At 50.0% G+C, this 23,876-nt stretch overlaps 1 protein-coding gene across 8 annotated transcripts in view; it reads right to left on the bottom strand.

Moving 5' to 3' along the window:
• Positions 1 to 23,876, bottom strand: part of AASDHPPT (aminoadipate-semialdehyde dehydrogenase-phosphopantetheinyl transferase) — a 301,142-nt gene that overhangs the window by 112,101 nt on the left and 165,165 nt on the right. For all 8 annotated transcript variants that reach the window (XR_014967670.1, XR_014967671.1, XR_014967669.1 and 5 more), the window contains exon 5: positions 20,860 to 20,937. Coding sequence is in view for 5 of the 8 variants with exons in the window: in XM_085621482.1 (XP_085477608.1) it covers positions 20,860 to 20,937 (78 nt within the window). In the remaining 3 variants the exon portion in view is untranslated. The remainder of the gene's footprint in view (positions 1 to 20,859; positions 20,938 to 23,876) is intronic.

Raw genomic sequence — 23,876 nt, 5'->3', positions numbered from 1 at the left:
GTAGAGGGGTTCGCCCTGTCAGTTCAGTTGGCCTGTTTGGCCCGGTTTTTCGCACGGCTTCATGGTGGTGCGTAGTTACGTTGAGGTGTTTATGTTGCAGCTTTCTACATAGTCAGGTGAAGGCCCGCCACCCCTCGCCCCGGTCGGGCGTCCCTGCTCCCCTGCCACAGTATTACCCTTAGTTCTTTGCGCATGGCTGTTACGAATGTGATTACATGGAATGTCAGGGGCATGCATACACCGGCGCGGCGATACTCGGTCTATGCGTACATGCAGCGACACGCGGTGGCAATCGCTCTCCTGCAGGAGACGCACATGACGGCCGGGGAACTGGGTAGGCTGCGTGCGCGCTGGAGGGGACAAGTCTATGGCACCACATGTTCGGCGCACGCTAGAGGCACGCTGATATGGATAAGGGCAGGTACCCCATTTGTCTGTCTGCAGGCGCTGGTGGATCCTGGTGGGAGGTACACCTTAGTTCATGGGAAGCTAGATGGCCAGCAGGTGCTACTGGGGTCTCTTTATGCGCCAAATGTGGAGCAGCCAGCCTATCTGGCCAGCCTGACATCGGTGCTGGAACCGTTTGTTGGCCTGCCCTGGCTTTTGGGGGGGGACTTTAATTCCGTGCTGGATGTGCACATGGACCGGTCCTTTCCGCCCCTGCGGGGCATGCAAGTGGGGTCGAACGCCAGGGCCCTCGCCGCATGGCTGTCTCACTGGACGCTCACCGACCTGTGGCGGAATGCCCATCCAGGCGACCGAGTGTACTCCTACTATTCCGCGGTCCACGGCCTCCATGTTCGGTTGGATAGGGTGGTGGGCACCCATTCGGTGCTCCCGTGGGTGACCCGGGCGGAATACATGGGTCGGACACACTCGGACCACAATCCACTTATTCTGGGGCTTCGCTGGAGGCCCGATAGGCCCCCGGTGCCAACGTGGCGTCTTCAGACAGCGGCGCTGGAGGACCCGGAATTTCGGGCCTCCCTGGGCACTGCAATCGAACAGTATTTTGAACTCAATGAGGGCTCCACGGATAGTGAGCTGATAGAGTGGGACGCGCATAAGGTGTACATTAGGGGCCATTGCATAGGTGCGACCTGGAATATTCGGAAGCAGTTGGCGGGGGCTCTCGCCTCCTTGGAATCTCGCCTCCTCTCATGGGAGGTGCGTGGGGAGGGGGGGGGGGGGCTTGGACGCGAGCCAACTGTCTGACCTCCGGGCGCAACATGCCGATCTCCTTGAGCGGCTCCGTTGCCTTAACTATGCGGCGCACTCGGCCCGGGTACACGCCACGTCAGACAGGGCGGGGAGGCTCCTGGCCTGGCTTATCCAGCAGGATGGGACCCGTACCCCGGTGGGCGCGATCGCGGGGCCAGACGGAGTGCTGGTTCACACGCAGTGGGAAATCCACCGGGCGTTCACGGCACATTACACCTCTCTGTACCGGTCAACGGGCAGGAGGAATGCGTGTGATCTGGATGCGTTCCTGGAAGCGGTGGAATTACCGGTGGTTCCGGAGGAATACCATGAGAGCCTGGAATGCCCCCCCACGATGGAGGAGATAGGGGACGCTATTTCCTCTTTAGCCTCAGGAAAAGCGCCGGGACCGGACGGCCTCCCGGCGGAATACTACAAAACTCACCGTGAGTCCCTTATTCCTAAGCTTCACAGTCTCTACTTGGCTGCCCTAGAGGAAGGCACATTACCAGCGTCGCTGAAGGAGGCTTACCTGATCTCCCTGCTTAAGCCGGGGCGAGACGCCACGCAGCTGGGGTCCTACCACCCGCTCGCCCTACTCAACACGGACTATAAAATACTGGCGAAGGTGCTGGCGGAGAGATTGGCGCCGGTGGTGCCTACGCTGGTGCACGGCGACCAAAATGGTTTCGTGCCCAAGCGCAGCACTTCGCTTAATTTGCGGCGGTTTTTTCGGGTGATGGGGGAGAGCACCCGACCATGGCCCAGGGCGGGCTGCTTGGTCCTGGACCTCGAGAAAGCCTTTGATTGCTTGGAATGGGGATTCCTCGTGTCGGCACTGTCGAGGTTCGGATTGGGGCTGGGCTTCCTGCAACTTGCGGCTCTGCTGTACAAAGGACCCACGGTGCGGGTGCGCACGGGCCCATATGTCTCGGATCCCATCGTAATTGGCCGGGGCACTAGGCAGGGGTGTCCATTGTCGCCCCTCCTGTTCGCGCTTGCAATGGAGCTGTTGGCGGCGACGCTCCGCGGAGAACTTGCGGATGGCATCCCGCTGGGGGACGCAACCCATCAGGTGTCCCTTTATGCGGATGACCTCCTAGTATATGTTAGGGACGTATCTTCCATCCCTGAGGGGCTGGATTGCATTCTACACACCTTTGAGCGGCTTTCTGGCCTCCGAGTGAACGCGGCCAAATCCTGTCTGTACGCCTTTGGGGGCGACGTCCAGGACCCCGGCTACTGCCTCGGAGGAGTGCGGGTACAGTTTCAGCCGGACACCTTTCGCTATCTGGGTGTCCAGATTTATCGCCGCCCGGCGGACCTGGTGGAGGGTAATCTAGGACGCGCGGTGACCGCGCTCCGGACCCAGATGGCGTTTTGGAGCACGCTTACCCTTTCGGTGACTGGCCGAATCGCGCTCGTCAAAATGGTGGTACTGCCTCGTCTGCTGTACTATTTTGCCAACTTGCCGGTATACCTACCAGTGTCCTTCTTTGCGCCCCTCACGCGCTCCCTCCGCGACTTCATCTGGGGAACGGCGCGCCACAGAGTTGCGCTGCCGAAATTGTGCCTTCCCGTGGGTGGGGGCGGGCTTGGGATGCCCTGCCTGGAGCATTACTATCTGGCCGCACAGCTGCAGTGGGTGGCTCGCTGGCTGGCTGACAGGTGCCGAGAGGATACGGCGACGGCGGAGAATCCGCCGCTGTCATTGACCGAGCTCCTCAAGATTTTTCACCCGACGGCGGGAGCGCTGAAGCCTGAACCGTTGCTGTTAGTGGTGGCTTGTAAAAGCTACCGCAGAAGCCTCCGGCTGACGAGGGCCACGCTCCCATACGCCCCGGCCATCCCACTGGAGGGTTCCCCTTGTGGGCGCGACACGTTGGGAGCAGCGGAGTTGCGGGACTGGCATGCGGTTGATATTCACACCATGGAGGATCTATACCATGATGGGGGCCTCTTGCCGTTTGCAACCCTTGCAGAAGAGACGGGGCTGGCGCAGGGCCAGTTTCTCCGTCACCGGGCCCTGATTGAGACCCTGGTGGGTCACTGGGGGGACCTGCAGGTGGAACCGGAGCAACATTTAGTACTGCAGTATCTCCATGTTATGGGTCGAGGAGGACACCTGATCAAGTGGTTCGCTGGGGCCTTGCGGATTCACACGGCGCCGAGTCTGGGGACACTGCGCGAGAAGTGGGAGGGGGATCTTGCCCGCCCTATGGTAGACAGGGAATGGGAGGGAGCGCTGAGGGGGCCGCGGAGGGTGCCCCGAAATATGAGATTCCGTCAAATACAGTTTTTTGTCCTACACAGGGCCTACCTCACACCGGGTGCCATCAATAAGTATTTTTGCAGAACAGACGCGTGCTGCCCACGTTGCGCGGCGCTTGGCGCCGACCTGATCCACATGCTGTGGGGTTGCCCCACACTGCAGATATACTGGCAGGCGATGCATGGGGAGCTCCGCAGGTGTACGGGCCGGGAGATTCCACCGGAGTGGCCCACATACCTGCTGCATCTCTTTCCCCGACCGCCACCGGCTAAGATGGCCTGTCGTTTCCTTGATCTGGGGATAATAGTGGCTAAGCGGCTCATCACCAAGCGCTGGAAGGCAGATACCGCACCGCATGTGCGAGCGTGGCGTAGCTCTTTTATGGTGTGGGCAAAAGCAGAAGAGGTGGCGCTTCGGCGGGAAGAGACACTGGGCCTTAGGACGACGCCCGTCGCTGCCCAGTGGGGGGAAATGAGGCAGCTCCTGTCACAACCGGAGGGGGTGGCCCCGGGGGAGGACACTGCTGCGCTGTAGGAGCCGCGTTAGGCGATGGAGCATTGTTCCTTGACTGGGACTCCGCGCTGGTGGGTGCGACTGGCTGGCTGGCGAAGATAGTGCAAGCCGCGGATAGGATATCAGTGCCTAACCCCCCCCTTTTTGAGTGGTGGGGGCCAGGGAGGGTGGAGCCTGACGGGAGAGGGGTTAGCGAAGTGGGGGCCGGCTAGACTAGAAGACACAAGCTGCTGTTGTACATTGTTTTAGTTGTTAGATTGTTGGAAGGGCGGCTGCCCAGCTACAGAATGGGGAGTTTAGCACTGTTTGTATAATTATTCGGGGATGCACTGAGAATAGCGATTTACTTATGACCCGACAGGTTACACCTTGGGACACAGCCGGTTACGGCACACCTAATGTAACGCACCATGTTTGTATCAGTTATACATTGATGCCTGACTACAAGATTTATGTAACAATGCTATTTGATGAAGTATGATGTATTGTGTGGTTTTACCTGCAACGAAAACTCTAATAAACAGATTTCTAAATAAATAAATAAATAAAATAAATTAGGCCTATTTCAGATTAAATTAAAGATATGGTAGAAATTCCGTGGTCTAAAAGTTACAAGGAAGTTTCTTAAGGATTGTTTGACCAATGAATACAGAGAGGAGGATTGAGAGAAAACCTACTGTAAATGCCCTAATACTCACATGTCCACTATCCACTCTAAATTGTACAATGTCAATCTACGGCAAATTAATGGATAGCTCTGTGCTCTAATAGTCGTATTCTCAGAGGAATACTCCTATTGTCCCAACATTCGGTCCATCCACTTTGATGGCCTGTTCACAGTACGTGAGTAAACAAAGGTTTGTTATTGAATATTGAGCAGCAAATATAAGAAGCGTATGTTTTCGGATGGTGAAGCAGGCTTTCCACTTCTATGAGATTACACAAAGCACAATTATGCAGTTTTCTGAATGGGGTTTATAGAATTGTATTCATTTTGGGGGAAGGGTTCCCCAATCAAGTGTTTTCGCTCTACACTCCTGTGTGGCACTATGGACGAAAAAGAACCCAATAACAGGAGGTGGGCATGTAGCTGGCGCTCTGTGAATTGAAACTTGAAATCCCGCTCTTACAACGAGAAAATAACGTTATCACCGGAGATACGAGGCAGATCTTTGTCAAATGATAAGCAATCACCTTTTAAGAACATTTCCCTTCAGAAATGGTCCAACGAGACTACACTAAATTCCTAATTCGAGAATTGGGTGCCAAGATTGAATGAACATTGCACTGAGATGTAATCTTAGTTCTCGATCATGCGTATGGTCTGTTGGCCTTTTAACTTTCAAGGCGGGCTAAAAGCGAAATAATTCCATTGCTTCCTTGATGTAAATTACTCTTAAAGGAAATTTCAAAAATGAATTACTAGGGACTGCTCTCTGGCGCACGTTATTTATTCATGAAATCAGTTCCACTTTTAAAGTGTGTTAGTTTAAAAAAAAGTTAAGCAGGAGGACAGACTCTTAAGTGGCAAACACTTACGACGTCATACAGAAGATTGACTCCCTTTTGAGTGAAACAGGAAGTGTCTGATCACCAGTTAAAGCCTGTAATACCGCCGTCTGCAGATATATCAGTGACTGGCTCAACTCACAGACGTTGCATCCTGCAGATGAACCTGTGTGTTTCCAGCAGCTCACTTGGAGCCCTTTATGCACAGTTGTGTGACCCTTGTATTCTTCTTCTTAACCACTAACCCCTGTGTGTCCAGGTAAAGGGCTTTAGAGTGCTGCAACTCAGAGATTCTATGTCAGGACCGGAGGCTTCGGATTATGCTATTCTTTCTATGCTTTATTTCAACAGCAGCCATATCAGAACTCAAACTGGACCACCCTTCCCAAACACCCTTGGGAAAAAGTGGTCCACAAAAAACACAAAGAAGGTACACCATATCCCTCAGTCCAATCATCCAATCACTGTCCAAGAACCATAGCCTAGTCCGTCGTCATCCCCTTGTTCCTCCTCTTTCTTTGCTGCTCGGCAGCCATAGATGAGTGTTTTTCTCTTTTCTCTTCATGACTGTTTATATTTGAAGTGTATTGTCGGGGTATGCGACAGCCGCGAGACCGCGTTCAACGTCCAGCGCCTGCAGTGAATCTCCGTTAATAGTTTATGTGATTTTGCGACTTTTTTTTATATTATTATTGCTTGATTGATGTGTGGCGCGGGTGCGCTGTAGTGGCTCTCCTCCGCTTTTTCTGATTTCTACCGCCGAGGGGCCGCTCCGGCGCACTACCACTTGTTCCGGGCTCAGCCCTGTGTGGTGTTTTTTACGACGTTCTCTTCAGGGAACGGTGGCTTTCGCCATGGCCCGCGGGTCCGTTGTCGGGCTTACGCGGTCCGCTGATTGTCTGCTGTGAGGCGCGGTCCTCACCCCCGACCGCTAGGGGCGCTGTCACACGGATCTAGCGCATCGGCTCCTCTCGCTGGCAGCGGTGCATGGAATACAGATTCCTCGCATTCCTCCTGCCGTTGCCTGGCTGCCTCACGTCCATGGAGATTTACACCCTCCTCGAGGGTCTGTAGAGCGGTGCTCTGGCCAATTTGACACTCGACTTGGTCGAGTAGGTGTGCGTGTGTATGTGTCTTGGTTTTTCTGACGCCTGCTGGGTGTATTTGCACATTTGGCTTTCGAGCAGGCTGAATTGGGGTCTGCAGGGGCACGTCCCAGGGTGATTTTCCCGCGTTTGGCAGAGTGTCCCCAAGGCTCTTTACAGTGCCTCGTTTCTTTAATTGGGCTTTGTACCCTGTTGAATTTTGCTGGTCCCCAGCACATATATCTTCAGTCAACTGACTGTGGGGGTGCCACAAGGCTTGCAGTTTTTTGCAGCCTGTGGGTGAGTCTTGGTATTCGAGTCATGTCGCATCAGGGGGACATGAACTGGGAGGTGGATCCCCTTGATCAGCTCCCCTGGGATGACTATTTCTACAACGCGGTGGACGCTTCCATCTACCGCGCCGCAGAAGAGGTCATGGCTCCCATGGAGGAGCGATTGTGTCAAAGGTTGGAGCAATTCTGTTCTAAATGGGCCCCTCCAGCGGGGGACGCTGCTACTACGCAGCAGGCGGTTTCCAATACTGATCCTGTGCCTGCTAAGCGGCCCAAGGTAGCCGGCGTGGACCAAGACGCTTTTGAGAGAAGCATTTTTAGCGCACAACCCTCAACAACCCCCTCCCTTAGCCCCCTCTCCTCCCGCGGCGCCTATGGACCCACCAAGTCCTTCCCAGGGGTTTGAAGATGATGCTCTGGGAGACACTGATGAGGAACCTGGTCCTTCTAGACCGTGGCATCCGGCACCCTCCCCCCGCCCTTCAGAACAGCAGGATACCAATGGGGAATCGGACTTGCTAGACCCTGAACTGCTTATGCACCCAAAGTCCTCTGAGAGGACACCTTCAGCCAAGGTGGCCGGCTACGTGGCAGGGAGAATACACAAGCCCATGGGCAAGGAGTCTTGTAGCCGCCTTCGCTCGGAGTGTCCTCGTCCCTCTCTGAACGGCACGGTCGCGCAGATGCCAGAGCTTGATCCCAGAATGGCAACCTTTCTTGCAAAGTTTATCAAGGATCCTAAGAAAGGGATAGATCGTTCCTGGAGGGCGTGCCAGGAAAAGCTCCTGGATGCCCTGGGCCCCATCACCATGATCTTAGACATGGCGGAGGACACCAAGTCTACAGGGGCCGCGATCTCTCCGGACGCCCTCTCCAAGTGGGCGCAAAGGGTTGTAGTGTTTTAGGGAACGGCAATTGTGCGCTCTCAACGGAGCGTAGACGGTCCTTTTTGATAAAGGTGGACCCAAAGCTAGGTGACTTAGCTGACTCTCAGGCCGGGGCGGTTGCCCAGGGTGGTTTATTCGGCGAAACTTTTATTAAGGAGCTGGGTAAATTCGTGAACACGTTCACATCTTTGGACAGGGCCCAGTCGTTCATTAAGAAAGTTTTTCCCTTCCTCGGCCGTGGGGCCGGCCGAGGAAGGGGCCGCTCGACCGGCCAGATCCCCAACAATGATAACAACTTCAGGGGACAAGGCTCCAGGCAAGGGCAATCCCACAACCAGGCACGGTATTCCAACTTTTACCGGTCCCGGGGGCGCCGTTCCAGAGGCCGAGGCTTCCGAGGGGGGGACAACACCTCTAATTCCGGTAAGTGTTTCCACGTCTTCTCTGGTGCGTGTGGGGGTCATCTGGCAGAATGTCTGGATGTTTGGAGGACGGTCATGTCCGATGCTTGGGTTCTGCAGACTGTGCAAGGCATTCACATCGATTTCTGTGGCGAGCCCAGCCAAGCATTTCGCCCCGTCCTATTCGTTTTTCCCAGCACGAAGGGGCGTTAATCGACGCGGAAGTCTCCACCCTCTTAGACAAAGGCGTTATTTGTCCCACCGTTTTGCATCCTCAAGGATTTTTGAGCAACATGTTCTTGGTAGACAAGGCGGATGGGGGAAAGCGACCGGTTCTCAATCTGCACGAGTTCAACGAATGGCTGGTGTACCGCCATTTCAAAATGGATGGCATACACCTCCTGCGTGATGTGCTCAGGCCGGCCGATGGTCCGCTTGGATTTAAAGGATGCTTATTTGGCCATCCCTATTTTTTTCCCCCACAGACCATTCCTTCAGTTTCTCTGGCACGACCGGGCGTATCAGTTCACGACTCTTCCCTTCGGTCTGTCATCAGCCCCGTGGTGCTTCACGAAAGTCCTCAAACCGGTAGTGGAGTACCTGCGGGCGAGGGGGACACGTCTCATCGTTTATCTAGACGATATGTTGTTGCTGGCCCAAGATCCCGGGGTGCTTCGCGATCAGCTGCAGTTGGCAGTCAGCCTGTTGGAGAGTCTGGGGTTCGTCAACTCCAAGAAGTCCCTGTTGGTGCCAGCCCAACGAGTCACGTTTTTGGGTTTTGTGAGCGATTCCACGTCCGTGACTCGCGGAAGTTGGCGAAGATTCGCCACAAGCTCAGGCATACTCTGACCAAATCCATGGTTCCCCTTCGACAAATCGCTTGCATTGTGGGTTTGCTTTCGGCCTCGATCCAGGCGATATTTTCCAGGCCCGCTTCACTATCGAGTCTTGCAGTGCCTGAAGGCCAAACATCTGCGCAAAGGGCTCGCTTATTCCCATCCGGTCTCCCTGTCAGGCGAGGCGATAGAAGAGGTTCGCTGGTGGCTCTCTCACATGGAGGCCTTGAATGGGAGGGCTCCGCACCAGACCTCATTATAGAGTCAGACGCCAGCAGATTAGGCTGGGGCGCTCGATGTGGAGAAATCTCCACCTGCGGTTTATGGTCCCCGCAGGAGAAGGAACTTCAAATCAATTGCCTGGAGCTCCTGGCAGGTTCTTTCGCCGTGCGTTGTTCGACCAAAGACAGAGTCCAGTCCTGTGTCCTCCTAAAAATGGACAACGTATCGGCGGTCCGCTACATCAATCACCTTGGGGGCGCTCGCTCGAAGGTGCTTTTGGACCTGGCTACGAATCTTTGGCAGTTTTGTCTTGATCATCACGTCTCTGTGACGGCAGAATACCTCCCGGGCCGGGAGAATCTAGTCGCAGACTGGCAGTCGCGACACTTCAGGGATTCCAGTCTCTGGAAGTTGCATCCAAACTTTTTTTCTCAGGTACAGGACCTTTGAGGTCCTTTCTCCGTGGATCTTTTTGCTTCCAGGTTGGATCATCAGCTTCCACGCTTTTTCGACTTGAGGCCGGACCCCCTGGCTCTGGCCACGGATACATTCCATGGAGGATTGGACATAGGAATGGCCCTACGCGTTCCTGCCGTTTGCCATGCTCACCATAGTGTCAGCTCAGATCAGGAGCCAGCAGGCCTGCATGGTTCTCATTACCCCCATTTGGAGATCACAAGTTTGGTTTCCAGTTCTTCTGGAACTTTCTTGGGATTTTCCAATCCCACTCCCCCACTTTCCAACGGTCATCCTCATCCAATGGTCCTCGAAGGCTCTCTTCGCCTCATGGCGTGGAAGATTACAGGGGTAGATGGTCGCTCCCAGGCCTTTCGGAATTCGCTGAGGGCCTTTTGGCAAAAGCCTGGTCAGACAGTACCGTCAAGCGTTATCGCTCGGTCTGGGATCGGTGGTGTCGTCGGTGTGTGCGATGGGGTTGCAATCCCGTGGGCGCAGATTTAGTGCATGTTTTGAACTTCTTGGCGTATATAGCGCGTCAAGGTTTGGCTTACCGGTCGGTCAACACCTTCCGTTCGGTGATCTCAGCAGGGCATGTCCCACTGGACGGCAAGCCGGTAGGGGAGCACCCTTTCGTACGCAGACTCTTGAGGGGCCTCCGCTTGTCACTTCCTCCGGAACCCCAGTACTCTGTGCTGTGGGACGTCAACAGAGTGCTTAATTTGTTCCTTTCCTGGCAAACTAATGAGTTTTTATCCCGCAAAGAGCTCTCGGCGAAACTTGCGATGCTTCTTTGTTTGATCTCGTGCTGCTGGGTGTCGGGTGTACGGGCCTTAGACATCACGGGCAGAGTTTTTTCTCCTTCAGGGGTGTCGTTTACTGTCAGTCGCAGGACCAAGAGTCATACGAGTGTTATTGAGTATCCAGCATTTCCGGATTCTCCCAAGCTGTGTGTGGTGCGCTGTTTGAAAGTTTATGAGGAGATGTCTTCGGACCTCAGACCTCCGGGGGAGAGGCAGCTTTTGATTGCTCTCCGAAAGCCCCACAAGGCGGTGTCCTCGCCCACTATTGCACGATAGGTTCGATGGGTGATGCAGGAGGCAGGTATTAGCCTTCGTCACTTGGAGTTCATTCCGCACGTGGTGCTAGGGCCTCTGAGGCTTTCTCACTGGGCGCTCGTCTGGAAGATATTATAAATGCAGCGTATTGGTCCTCCGATTCAACCTTCAAACGGTTCTATTTTAAGCTTATTACTGATATGGCACATTTGGTGGTAAGTAAGCTTTGAACTAGCATAATCCGAAGCCTCCGGTCCTGACATAGAATGAGACATTTCCTAGCTAACGTAACAGAAAGTTTAAATTCTATTAAGGACTCGGAGGCGAGGATTATCCCTCCACAGGTCTCTGTGAGATGTCCCACCCGTTGGGAGTAAGTAAGTTGCTTTCATGGTTTTACAGTGCATTTTGGTTTGTGTATAACTTGCTCAGATTTTAGTCGTTGCCTGATTTGAGGTTGTGCTTTCAGCAGGGTTCTGACTTATTTGATGTTCTCTTGTCGATGCCCTTGTTTGCAAGTTTGCTTCCCCTCTGCCTCTTCGAGTCTTGATGGTTGTTTTTTTGATTTCCAGGAGCAGACGCTGGGAAATAGGATGCCTAAAAGAGAATTATTGCCTTTCTTGCGCAAAGAAAGAGGAGGAACTAGGGGATGACGACGGACTAGGCTATGGTTCCTGGACAGTGATTGGATGATTCGACTGAGGGATATGGTGTCCCTTCTTTGTTTTTTTGTCGACTACTTTTTCCCAAGGGTGTTTGGGAAAGGTGGACCAGTTTGAGTTTTTATATGGCTGCTGTTGAAATAAAGCATAGAAAGAATAGCATAATCCTCGCCTCCGAGTCCTTAATAGAATTGAAACTTTCCGTTCGTTAGCTAGGAAATTTCTCATTATACACTCTCAAGCTTCGGCACCAAAATCTCCCAAAACTTTATTAAAATTTTGTTTTTTTAAATAACGGACCAGCTCATGAACAAACAGATACCACTCTTCTTCCAAAAACAAAAAACGTAACAGAAGCAGACAAAACCAATTAACCGGTTCTAAAAAACACCATCAATGCGCTCACTGAAAAAAACATCCCACAATCTTATCACGGCAAGCAGATCATCTGCATCGCGATCAGACCACATCCCTCGAATATCTTTAAAGAGACCATTCTAACCTCTTGTGCTGACTAAATAAATGCTTAAAAGAAGGATACTTCTCTTCTGAGTTGAATACATACATCAGACTACTTCTAAACAAAACAAAAAACAGAATCTTGACTTATCCAACACAGCAAATTACAGACCGGTTTCCAAATGTCCATCCCTGGGTAAATAGATTAGGAGTGGGCCTCAGAAGTGGGTTCTGCAGCTGTTTTCTTCAAAATGGATGCACCGTCACCACTGCACCGATCGGAGGTGACACATCATCTTTTTATGCCAATGCAGAAGCTGTTCGACTACAGTGGTTCTAAAGCCTGCGCAGACCAATGACGACGTTCACAACAAACGTTTTCATGCTTCAGTATCACCTCACACTGCTGGCCTCTTCAGTTGCATGCAATTATGACTCTTTTATACCGTCCTTATTTTACTAACTTACATTCACAAGCTACTGGACCGGTAGACCACCCAACAGCAACCACAACTCCTCTCAAAGTATTTACCAGTCAGAAGTGAGATAGCAGCAACCGCAAACTGTTTCATAGTAGCCTGTAATAAGGGGAAGCTCATCCTGGTACTTAGGAACAGCTGTGTTTTTTGGGAGAGGACGTCGGGGCTACACCTCCTTTATATTCGTTCCCAGGTCAGTGCAGGAGAATAAAACCAATTTGTCCATGCAAAAATACTGAAGAGCTTTTTTAAAATAAAAAATACATCCCCAAACACTCTAGCTAACCTTGCTGGCTACTAGTTAGGGGGTTGCTGCACACCGGCTCTCACCGCAGTCGTGCTGGCTGTTTGGTGAATAACTTCCGCATTCCCGACACCTGCCCGAGACTCAAAGTCTAGAGCAGGGGGTCGCCATCCTTTACAGTAATAAAAGGCTACTAAAGTTAAAAAAATATCATCGGGAGCTACTACTATTGTTAGAGTTGTAATAGTGACCACATCGGACAAGATTACATTAGAGGCCATCTCGTGCTAGTAAACGAACAATGATCACATCTGTGCACCTGGCAGAGTTGCCAGCAGTAATTTGGAAAAGGCTTCATCAATTTGGACGCCTATACATGGCTAATACTTAACAGCCATAGCTGCAGCGCGACAAAATCATAAGTCTCCCCAATGCCACATAATTTATCACTCACATATAGCTTTAAATATAACTTATATTTGTAAAGTGCACGTTTACCGTATTAAGTATATTGGCGTTGAAACACATGTTTATTGTTAACCAACTGAATAGTTGCAATGGTTGAATTGGAAATTCAACTATTTTAGTTAAACATCCGCTTATGAGTTCTGAAAATACACACATTTTCATCTCAAATGCAGGCTTTTGAATTTTAGTATACATATTCAATAATGCAAATATTTCCTATTTAGTGGGCTGGACTACACACAGAAGAGTTACTTCAAGGTAGCTGGAGAGCTACCAGAAGCTCACGAGCTACTCGCTGGAGAAGCCTGGTCTAGAGTATTTGCCGAGCGAACGATCTCACAGCCCTGAGGCCTGTGAGGTCATCTGCTCGGCAGAGACATAGCCTCAAAGACCAGTCTCCATCACCTGATAAAATGGAGGTAGCCAGCCCAAGGGGCTTCAGGCTGAAGCCCTGCAGATCAGAGGGTTCACTTCAATCAGGAAGTGGAGTGCATGGTCACCCCTCCCTTTCCCAACTCGTCACAGGGTGGGGTCCCACCGACCCCACCCTGTGACGAGTTGGGAAGGGGTGGGGTAGAGGTTGCAGGCAGCAGGAAGCAGAGAAATCGGGTCTGTGCAGTTTATCATCATGACTTTTGAAGACACACTGTGCAGAATCGAGGTGTCTGCTTCCTGCGCTGCATTTAGTGTGAGAGGCCATTCTGCTCCAGAGTTCCAGTTGCACTGCCTGGAGACTCATGGAGTGAAGTTGCACACTGCAGGTGGCATGTGTGTTGGTCTGAATAAAAAAAGCTAACTTCCCTCTGTACCATGCGGTGTCCCGCAGCCCCAAATCCTGGAGTGGGCCAGGATTTTTTTTTTAATGCAGTGGTTGTGGTTTAAGTTTTAAGAGCGCCGCTACTGCTAACAGATGCCCTAGATGAACCGTGCAATATGCGCCTTAAGAGTTTTTTCTTTTCTAAATGAATTTTGCCATCCTGCCTATTCCACAGATACGGATAGGATAGGACACCCTTGTCACCCTGCTTGCAAGCGTCTAATGAAACCATATAGGCGTGCATACCCTAAACCCAGCTGGTAAACCAGGGATACCTCTAGTGTACACCGTAGAAGAGCAGGGCGACTCAGGACCGTGTACAAAGTGGAGGGGAGAGGAGGCGGTGTAGCTTTCATTTCTCATTAGGACCAGGGAGGCAGGGGGACTCAATGCTCCTAATCTATTGTTAAAACCTCCATGCACAGTATTTAAAAGGCCCACATTGCAGCCGCAGGTCATTTATAAAAATAGCTGCTCCCTTTGGCACTGGGGATCCAGGTTCGACTCCCGGCATCGTGCAGCATCCTGTGCTTCTGGGAAAATCATTTAACTTCCCTGTGCTGGTAAAAAATGAATATTACCTTGTGAAATGTAATTGGTGCTCATATAAATCACTATTCTGGTCGAGTCCTTACCATATAAAACTGCCCTAAAAAAATGGTGCCCGGCATCTGACAACGTTTTATTGTGAACACGTTCCCTTACTGATAACAGACACAAGGCTATGTGGAGTTAGGCTGCCGTTCAAGTCACCTCTTATTTGCAGGCCCCAGCACACAGAATAAGTGCTTAAAAAATTTCCATGAGCAAAGGTTCAAGAAATTTGAATGTTCCTGCCATTTCCAATTTCCCCCTTCCCTTCGGACCAGCCACCCACAATGTCAAAGCTGGTTAAACAGAAACTTCAATCAATAGGTGAGCAGAGCTCCCTGACCTCACCCGTGCAGGGAATGGAGGGCTGCTGGCAAGGAGCAGACTGAGATCTTCATCAGAAGAGCACAGGGATTGGGGAGTCGGGGGCTTTACCTAGAAGGCAATGACCTGTGGGGGGCAAACAGTGAGAGAAATGCTAGGTTCCCCAGTCGAGTTAAAGATCCTACGGGAGGACGAGAGTGTTGGCGCAGTCACTGTACACAAGGGAGCTGGAAGAGAGGACAATTACCCTATGAATGTGAGGGAAACACGAGCTCCATTGGCAGGCTGTAGGGGCTGTATTTTCAAAGCCTTCAACCCTGTGTTCTTGCAGAAGTGGGGCCTGGTTTGAATTCACTACTTTCCTAGAACGGATGAATGCCTCCTCAAATGCCTGTTTTCAAGCAACAGGAGGCATTTACAGACCATTTCCTACTGCTGTTCTGCTGGGACACCCGCCCTCTCCTCCTCTCAGGATGCTCCTGCTGCAGGCCCGCTAGTGGCCTGGGTGAAGGGCACTAGGACCCAACGACGCTGGAAAAGATATTGACCATGGCTCGCACGGAAGCGAGAGCAACAGCGCATGCCAAAGAGATGGAGCTGGAGAAGGAGAAAAGAGTGGGACAGGTGAATTGCGTCACGGGAAACGTCAAGAAGAAAGAATACCCGGTGGCCTCGCCAGCAAAGAAGAATGAACAAACGTGCTATAGGTGCTGACTCGACTTTCCGCATGTCAATGCGTGCCCGGCGATGGGCCAGAGATGCAGGAAATGCAACAGGGACAATCACTTCGCAAGCGCCTGCATGAGCAGGCAGTTCAGAAGCGAGCAGGGCAGAGCGGCGAGACCACAGATGACCACCAGTACCACCAGCCGGTATGCCAGACACATGGAAACAGCGAATCGCAGTTCCTCTGATGAGTCGGAAGAAACAGCAGCACCTGTGAGCGTGGCACAACTGTATCTAATGTCCGATGCCCCCAAGGCAGACCGGGGACCAGAGCACATTCACCTCATGGAGAAGCATCAAATAAAGAAAACTGCAACCGTGGACATTGAAGTAGGGCGACATAGTACACGGTTCATGCTTGACAGCGGGGCCACCTGCAACATCATGTGCATGTCGGAGTATGAGAAAATGAAAGAGAGGCCGCTGCTATCACCGTCCACTGTTGATGTGTTCACGTGGGGCTCCATGAAGCCGGTAGAGAACATGGGGAAGTTCACAGAGAGTTTAATATAAGGACAGGTCCTGCCAAGAAGAGGTACATGTGCTGAGAGGTGACATCCCAGCACCGTGCCTACTAAGCAATGTCACGGCGCAGGTGATGGGTCTACTGGCGATGACATACCACATGTCGGAAAAAAGGAACATTCTACAGGAACATCCGTCCCTCCTGCAGGGCCTAGGAAAACTAAAAGGGAAACAAATAACGTTGCACATCAAAGAGGCAATCAAGTCGATAGCACAACATCATCGGCGAGTACCAATACACCTACAACCACAAGTAGAATAAGAAATTCAAAGCTTAATGGCCCAGGACATCATTGAGCCTGCAGAAAGGCAGACGCCATGGGTGTCTCCAATAGTGGCAGTCCCGAAAAAGAACACCTCCAAGATCCGCATATGTGTGGACATGAGGGTACCGAATACAGCAATCGAGCGAAAACGCCACCCGGGGCCACATCTAAACGAGATGATCAGCTGTCTCACGGGAGCCTGTAAATTTTCCAAGTTAGACTTGTGCAAAGGGTACCACCAACTAGAGCTGGACCAACAGTCAAGATACATTACAACATTCTCGACACACATGGGCCTGTTTCGCTACAAGAGACTGAGCTATGGCATTTCATCGGCTGCAGAGATAATTCAAGAGACCATAAGGCAAGTGATAAGGCCGGTGAAGAACAGCCTAAACTATAGTGATGACATTCTAGTATTCGTGCGGTCAGATGAGGAACATGATCGGGCCCTGCATCAAGTATGCCTACAGCTGGAACGAGCGGGATTAACATTGAACGCAGACAAGTGCGAACTGGAGAGAAGTGAATTGGTATTCTTCAGACACATTTTCTCAAAGAAAGGGATGAGGCCAGATCCCAGCAAAGTAAAGACACTGAAAAAGACAAGTCCTCCCAAGGATGTCGCAGAAGTGAGGTCATTTCTAGGGCTTGCCAGCTACTGTGCTCTCTACATCAAGGATTTCGTCACAATGAGCACACCGCTCCGAAAGTTAACAAAGCAAGGTCAGAATTTCTTCTGGTCACAGGAATGCAGCTGGGCATTTGAAGCCATCAGAGAGGCCGTCATGACTGTAGATCACCTTGCCTATTTTGACCCTTTCCTATGCACTGAGCTGACGGTAGATGCCAGCCCAGTGGGACTAGGAGCCATACTAGCACAGCACCTGCCGGGGAGAGATTTACCAAGAAGGATTGTTGTGTATGCAAGCAAAAGCTTGTCTGACATTGAAAAGGCATACTCTCAACCAGAAAAAGAAAGCCCAGCAGTGGTATGGGCGTGTGAACACTATCACATGTTCATCTACGGGAAGTCGATCACCATCATCACAGATCATCAGGCTCTGGTGACAATATATGGCAATCCATCAGCGAAAATGCCGCCACGCATTGAGCGCTGGGCCATAAGGTTGATGGACTATGACTTCAAAACTGTGCACAAGCCAGGAAAGGAACATAACCCGGCTGACTACATGTCGAGACACCCTCTACCAGTCACAAGAGACAGCATCAATGGCTGAGGAATATCTCAATTTTGTACTCAAGCAAAACACTCCGTCGCCAATAACGTTAGTGGAACTAGAGCAAGAGACCGCGAAAGATGCCACCGTGCGGCTGGCCACAGAAACAACAAGAATGCAGAGATGGAGACACATCAACAACAACTGCACCTGGGGAGAAGAAGTAAACAAGGAGGAAATGCTGGCACTAATAAAAATACATGAAGAACTGTCGGAGACAGAAACAGGAATAATGATGCGAGGAACAAAGATAGTGATACCAAGTTCACTAAGGAGACAGACTGTCAATGTGGCACACGAGTCACACCGCGGAATGGTGGCAACAAAAAACTGCTAAGGGAAAAAGTATGGTTCCCTGGCCTGGATAGAATGGTGGAAGACACCACCGTGACGTGTCACACCTGTCAAACAACAGGACAGCCAGCCAAACCCGAACCGCTACAAATGTCAGAACTCCCAAGGGCGGTGTGGACAACGTTGGCAGCTGACTTCTTTGGGCCACTAGACACGGGTAACTACCTGCTCGTGATCATTGACGAGTACTCACGATTCCCCATAGTGCGACACGTATCATCAACGTCGGCAACAGCGACGCTACCTATCATGGATTACATATTTGCGGCCTGGGGCTCCCCAGAACCCCTAAAGACAGACAATGGTCCTCCGTTCTCAGGAGAAGAGTTCCGAAAGTTCATGTCCTACTTGGGCATTCATTACCGAAAGATAACACCGCTGTGGCCACAAGCGAACGGCATGTTGGGGCGGTTCATAGGGAACATCAAGAAAGCTGTCCAACCAGCGAAGCTGGCGCAGATCTCCATCGGACAAGCACTATGTCAGGTTCTACAAGACTATAGAAACACACCACACAGCTCCACGGAAAGATGCCCCGCTGAGTTGGTACTGGGGAGAACAAGCAGGACAAGGCTACCCCAGATAGAAGCAAAGGCGTCACCAGAGCACAGCAGCTTTGCAGCTAAAGACAAGGAAGCCAAAGAAAAGATGAAAGCATATGCAGATGCAAGGCATCATGTCACACCTCAAAGAAGGAGACGCAGTGGTAGTGCATCAGCGACAGCAAAGAAAGTCCAACAGCCTCTTCTCAAAGGAACCGCTAACGATCATAAACATGAAGGGGCCAATGATTACGGCTGCATCAGAACATCACCGAATAACCCGGAACAGTTCTAATTTCAAAGGACTGAAGAGCATGAATGAAGACGGCCAAGATACTTCGACCGGAGGAGATGAAGCGATGGATTACAACGGAAAGGGAATGGACAAGGATGAAGAGCGAGCCGAAGAATTACAGGAAGAGACTTGTCCGAAAAGAGTGAGCAGAAGGCCGAAAAGACTTATTGAAGAAATACAGTGATGGGGATGCATACGTATCATTTATTGTTCTGAGCTATATCTTCTTTCTTCTCACTATCTCTACACCTTTTCTCTCTCTCTCTCTCTGCTCTCATCATTTCTTTGTGACAAAGGGGGGAGATGTAGTGGCCTGGGTGAAGGGCACTAGGACCCTGCACCGGACACAACAAGGCAGGAAGGCAACTGGACACCACTTCCGGTCAAGGGGTGGACAGAGCAGTTGGAATGAGAAGGGCACGAGGACAGACGTGCATATGGGCAGGGAAGCAATAATACTAAATAAAGGGCAACCAAACCCTTACCTGGTTCCTGTGTGGTTCCTGGGCAGAAAGAACACAACAGGCCCTGTGACCTTCTGTACTGCAGTGCCCACCTACCTAGTAGTCACAGATGCTGCACCATGACTTTGGAGTGAAATGCAGACAGGCGCATTTATTTTGCATTCATCTTCACTTGGCCATGTCGATCTTCTTCGAGGTCGCAGCGTGAGCGTCTGAGGGTGACTTTGGACCACAGCTAGGCATCAGCAGTCTCCGGTTAGCTTTGTCATTCAGTTTTGCACAGGTGTCAATTTGATAAACAGGATAACGTGGAATAATGTTAGCTGCTTCTAGGGTGTTGATGCTGTACTTTTTCATGTGGCACATTGCTCTTTTCCAGTGCATAGATTGAACTGAGTGACAGCACTGTTTTACATGATTGAGAGCTCTGGTTGAAGGCATTGCAAGTTTCTCACAGGGTCTGTCAGTGGGTCAAAAGGTGTCCAGAATACATGGCCATCCAATCATTGCCTCTCTGCAGAGGGCACATGGCAGTGGTCACGTATTTGAGTTGTAATTGTGATTCTTTGCAAATGGGTGTGATGGGACCCCCCAATCATGTAGGTAGACAGTTTTCAAAATTATGACAAGGCAAAAGCAAAAGAAAATGCAGTGGTTCCTCGCTACTTAAAACTCATCCCTAACTTTTATGCCCAACATTTTCAAATGTGACCATCCCCCACTGCTTAGGAACACCACATTTCATGGGCACCAGCCACTAAAATTGGACCCAAGGCCATTGGCACAGCAAGGAAGCAGTAGGGTGGAACTCTTTAAAAGTATCCAATATGCATAAAAACTTGGTGAACAAACTAAGGGCTTGATTTAAAAGTTGAGGAAAGGTTACTTTGTCGCCATGGAGTACCCTTTCCACCAACCTGAAGGTCCACCCGCCTCACTTATAGTCGGGCGGACCTTCAATAGACAGGTGGTAAAGACTTGTCTGTCTCTTCCCCCTACATACACCTCTGACAACCTGATGGAGTGACAGCCGTCAGACTTTTGGCCATGTGCCCAGCATCATATTTCAATTGGGCAGATACATGGCCAGTTTTCACTGCCCGTCATTCTCATAAAAATATATGGCAGTAAGGGGCAGTGAAAATATTTAAAGGACCCTAAGGCATGAGAAAATTATCCCATGCCGAAGGGATCAAAGTTCTTTTCATTTTCAAAAAGAAAATCTCCCTTAGGGATTTTCTTTCTGAAAATAAAAGAAATGTGAAAGCCATGTTGACAGAGCTGTATGTCAAATTTAACAATGCATTTCCAGGAAAAGCTGTCACAGCGGTTCCTGGGAATGCTAAAGATGTCTGCAGGGGCAGCAGACATTTCAAAGTACGGCGGGCGAAGTACCCTCGCCATGGCGGGAATAAAGTACTCCGCTATGGTGACAGTAATAACTCTCCTAATAATTAAATCAGCCCCCTAAATGTCAATGTGAATGTGAATAAACTGCAAAGGAACAGAGTGGGCTCCCTAATTAACAGCACACTTTTGTTTCATATTCTACCACCTGCTATGATCAATAATTTACGAGTGAAAATCTTTTTCATTATCTTGAAAGTCATCAGTGGTACATGCAAGTCATGCTTTACAAGTTAAAAAAAAAGAAAGTTTGCATTTCTTACATGAGAATGCTTCTCCCCAAAACCATATGGCTTTTCAATGGCAATTGCAACATGATGTCGGTCATCCAGCATGGTTTCCTGCCAAACAGATAAAAAGTGTATTTTATTTTTGGGTACAAGATATGGCATTCTAGAATATTACTATAAAAGCCTACCATTTTTTTTATTTTATTTAAAGTAAGTGGATGTTTGTACTCTAACTGTGAATGGGCACACAGTATTTTCTTACTACACACTCCTCTTATCAGATTTCATTAATAATAAGAAAACTACGTCACATCTTGCTTGTACTTTCCTATTACAAGCAAGTAACGAAATCACAGCGCGTGAACGTTTATGAACTCCACTCCTTTCTCCTTGTGAACTGCCTCTTGGAAAAAAGAGTCCAATATAACCTTTTGTTTAATGGGTGCAAGCCCGCAACGCATACAGGCTTGTTCCACCTTTGCAGTCCTTTCATGTTTGAATTTTTTTAAGTCTTTTTGGAAAATCGATCACAACCATTTCAGTTGTAAGGACGTACTGAAATAAGCTGCTTGATACCGAAGGATTACACACACATTTATGTTTCATCTACTAGACGAGTATGATGAAATAGTTGACTTTCACATCAATAAAACTACAGTTGGAGAACGTCGCGGTCCTCTTCCCATTAATGTCCTCCATCAACCACAAGTCCCTGTGTCAGAAAATGGGTTGTTGGTTGACTGGGGTGTGAGTCCTGGTCAAGCAGCAACCACAATCCTTGTCAGGGTAAGGCACAAGCAAACCGGAAATTGATCTGTGCTCACCGCCCTGGCACAGAGCAGCTAAGCTTGACTTAGAGGCAATGTGTAAAGTATTTGTGCAACACTTCAAAAGATAATACAGTGAAAACACACCACAAAAGAAGCCCACAACAGAGTTTGAAAAACTGATTCGTTTCTGATAAATAAAACAAGAGCAAAATGACAAAAATCCAGTTAGTAGAACCGGAGATATTGAATTTTAAGGTTTTTAGAGAAAACAGTGTCAAAAGACGTGAAATGCCATGTGGGGATATCTGGTCACGCCGGATCGGGACAAAGTCACAAGTTCAGGCCAACTGCAATGAAGCGCGGGCTGACTACAGGGACTCAGTTAGGCCCGCTGAACAGTGTACCTTAAACCCTGGTTTGTGGAGCTTTGCATGGATCCGCGTCGAAGATGCAGTGCACTACCAAGGCGATGCGTCGGTTCTGAGATGGTGCAAGGTCTTATTGTGTTGACGTCGAGGATCCCATCAACGGGACTTACAAAAATACATCCACATCAGGGATGCGGTGTGCAGTTGGGGCGATCTGTCGTTTCTGAACAGCTGTAGGGCTGCAATGCAGAGTCCTGCGTCATCGTCGAGGCTGCCATCAGAAGAGATGAGAGGTGCCTGCGCTGAGGATGCATTGCGCAGTGGTGGTTCCGAAGGCAATGCGTGCTGAGGTGGCGATGCAAGTCTTTGTGACGGGTCCAATCCCCACAGCAACAGAAATGCAACGGTTCTGTCCCTGTGGCTTCAGATCAGGAGGCCAGCGAACTAGCCCTTGGAGACGCAGGTCCAATCCTTCTCACCCAGGCAAGAGGGCAGCAGGACAGCACACCAAAGCAGGAGTCCAGCAGAGTGTCAGTCCTTCAGCAGCACAGAGGTCCTTCTTCCTGGCACAGTATCCACAGGTCCAGAACTACACTGAAGAGGGGGTTCCTGAGGTCCTTTTTTTATCTGGTTCTGGAAGGTGGCAGAAGCTTCTAGACAGTGTCTTTGTAGTGCATTGGGTGTGAATGTTTTGATTTGTTCTGCATTCCGTCCATCAATTGTGTGTCTTTTGCTTTCTCGCTCTAAGTGCACCGGGTATGCCCAGACGTGGGTCCCGGGCTCACTGTGCCACTGGAATCAAGCTATCCTGGCTGAAGAGGGGTGAAACCCCGAAACCGGTCCTAGGATGCTTGTTTCCGGTCCAGGGAGGACCTGACTTGGCAGTTCGGGCTAGCATTTCCTGTTCACAATAAAGATATGACAGATGCATCAACATTAATTATGACCAGACATGCGTCTGCCTTTATTTCAGTGATCATGTTATCATGTTCAGTACTGACATCCAAAATAATGTATATGAACATTCACATTCTTAAATGAAAAATTAAACAAAAAAAGAGGCCTATTTTTCTGATATCACTGGACCTAAATTGTAAAGGTAGGCGAGTAGGCATTGGAACTGGGTGCAGTTTTGGATCTCGAAAATAAAACAATGCTGCTTTTGGAATCCCATCAAAAGATGGGAAGACAAGTTTACAGTCTCTTGAAAACCAGGGTATGCAAATGGTGGCTGTGAAGAGTATTGGATTTGCAGTCTGCGGGTTGCCATTGCATTAGGGGCTTCTCAAAAGCAGATCGCTGGAAGGTGGTTTATTAGTAGGTGTGGGTAGGTACCTATAGCTAGTAATAACACCACAATCACAAATAACGTCCAGTCAAGTCTCAATAAATTAATCCTTGCTCAACCGTTGGTAGCTTGGCTGATGAGTAGTCAGGCTTTACTTAGGAGACAGGTGTGTGAAGCATTTAATATCACCAAAATGGAAACTAAGTAAAAGATATAACACAATAAAAGTTCAACACTCATTTATACCAATAGAGAATATTTTTATCTTTAAAATGACACCAAAATAACAAAGATCCAATGTAGGGAACTGGAGATATGAATTTTGAAAGTTGAAATGCAAAAATGTGCTTTCTAGTGCCTAAAAAGTACCAGCGCAGCAATCTGGACGCGCTGGACCAGGCCAAAGTCAAAGTTTCAGGCCGACCACGATGAAGCATGGGTCGGATACAATGAGCGGTAGGGTCCGATCAAGTTTTTATCTTCTGACTTAGACACTTTCTTGGAGCTTTACTTTTGGAAGCGAGCGAACAGGTCCTCGGATCCTGGTTTCAATTCGACGACGTTGGCCTGCTGCAACGTGAAGTCTCGGTGACTCCTGGATGTTTGTTGTCCACGACGAGGAGC

The sequence above is a fragment of the Triturus cristatus genome, chromosome 8, assembly GCF_964204655.1.
Source record: "Triturus cristatus chromosome 8, aTriCri1.1, whole genome shotgun sequence".
Classification (NCBI taxonomy): domain Eukaryota; kingdom Metazoa; phylum Chordata; class Amphibia; order Caudata; family Salamandridae; genus Triturus; species Triturus cristatus.
Note: the sequence above shows the minus strand (reverse complement) of the source record. Positions and strands in the feature narration are given on the sequence as shown.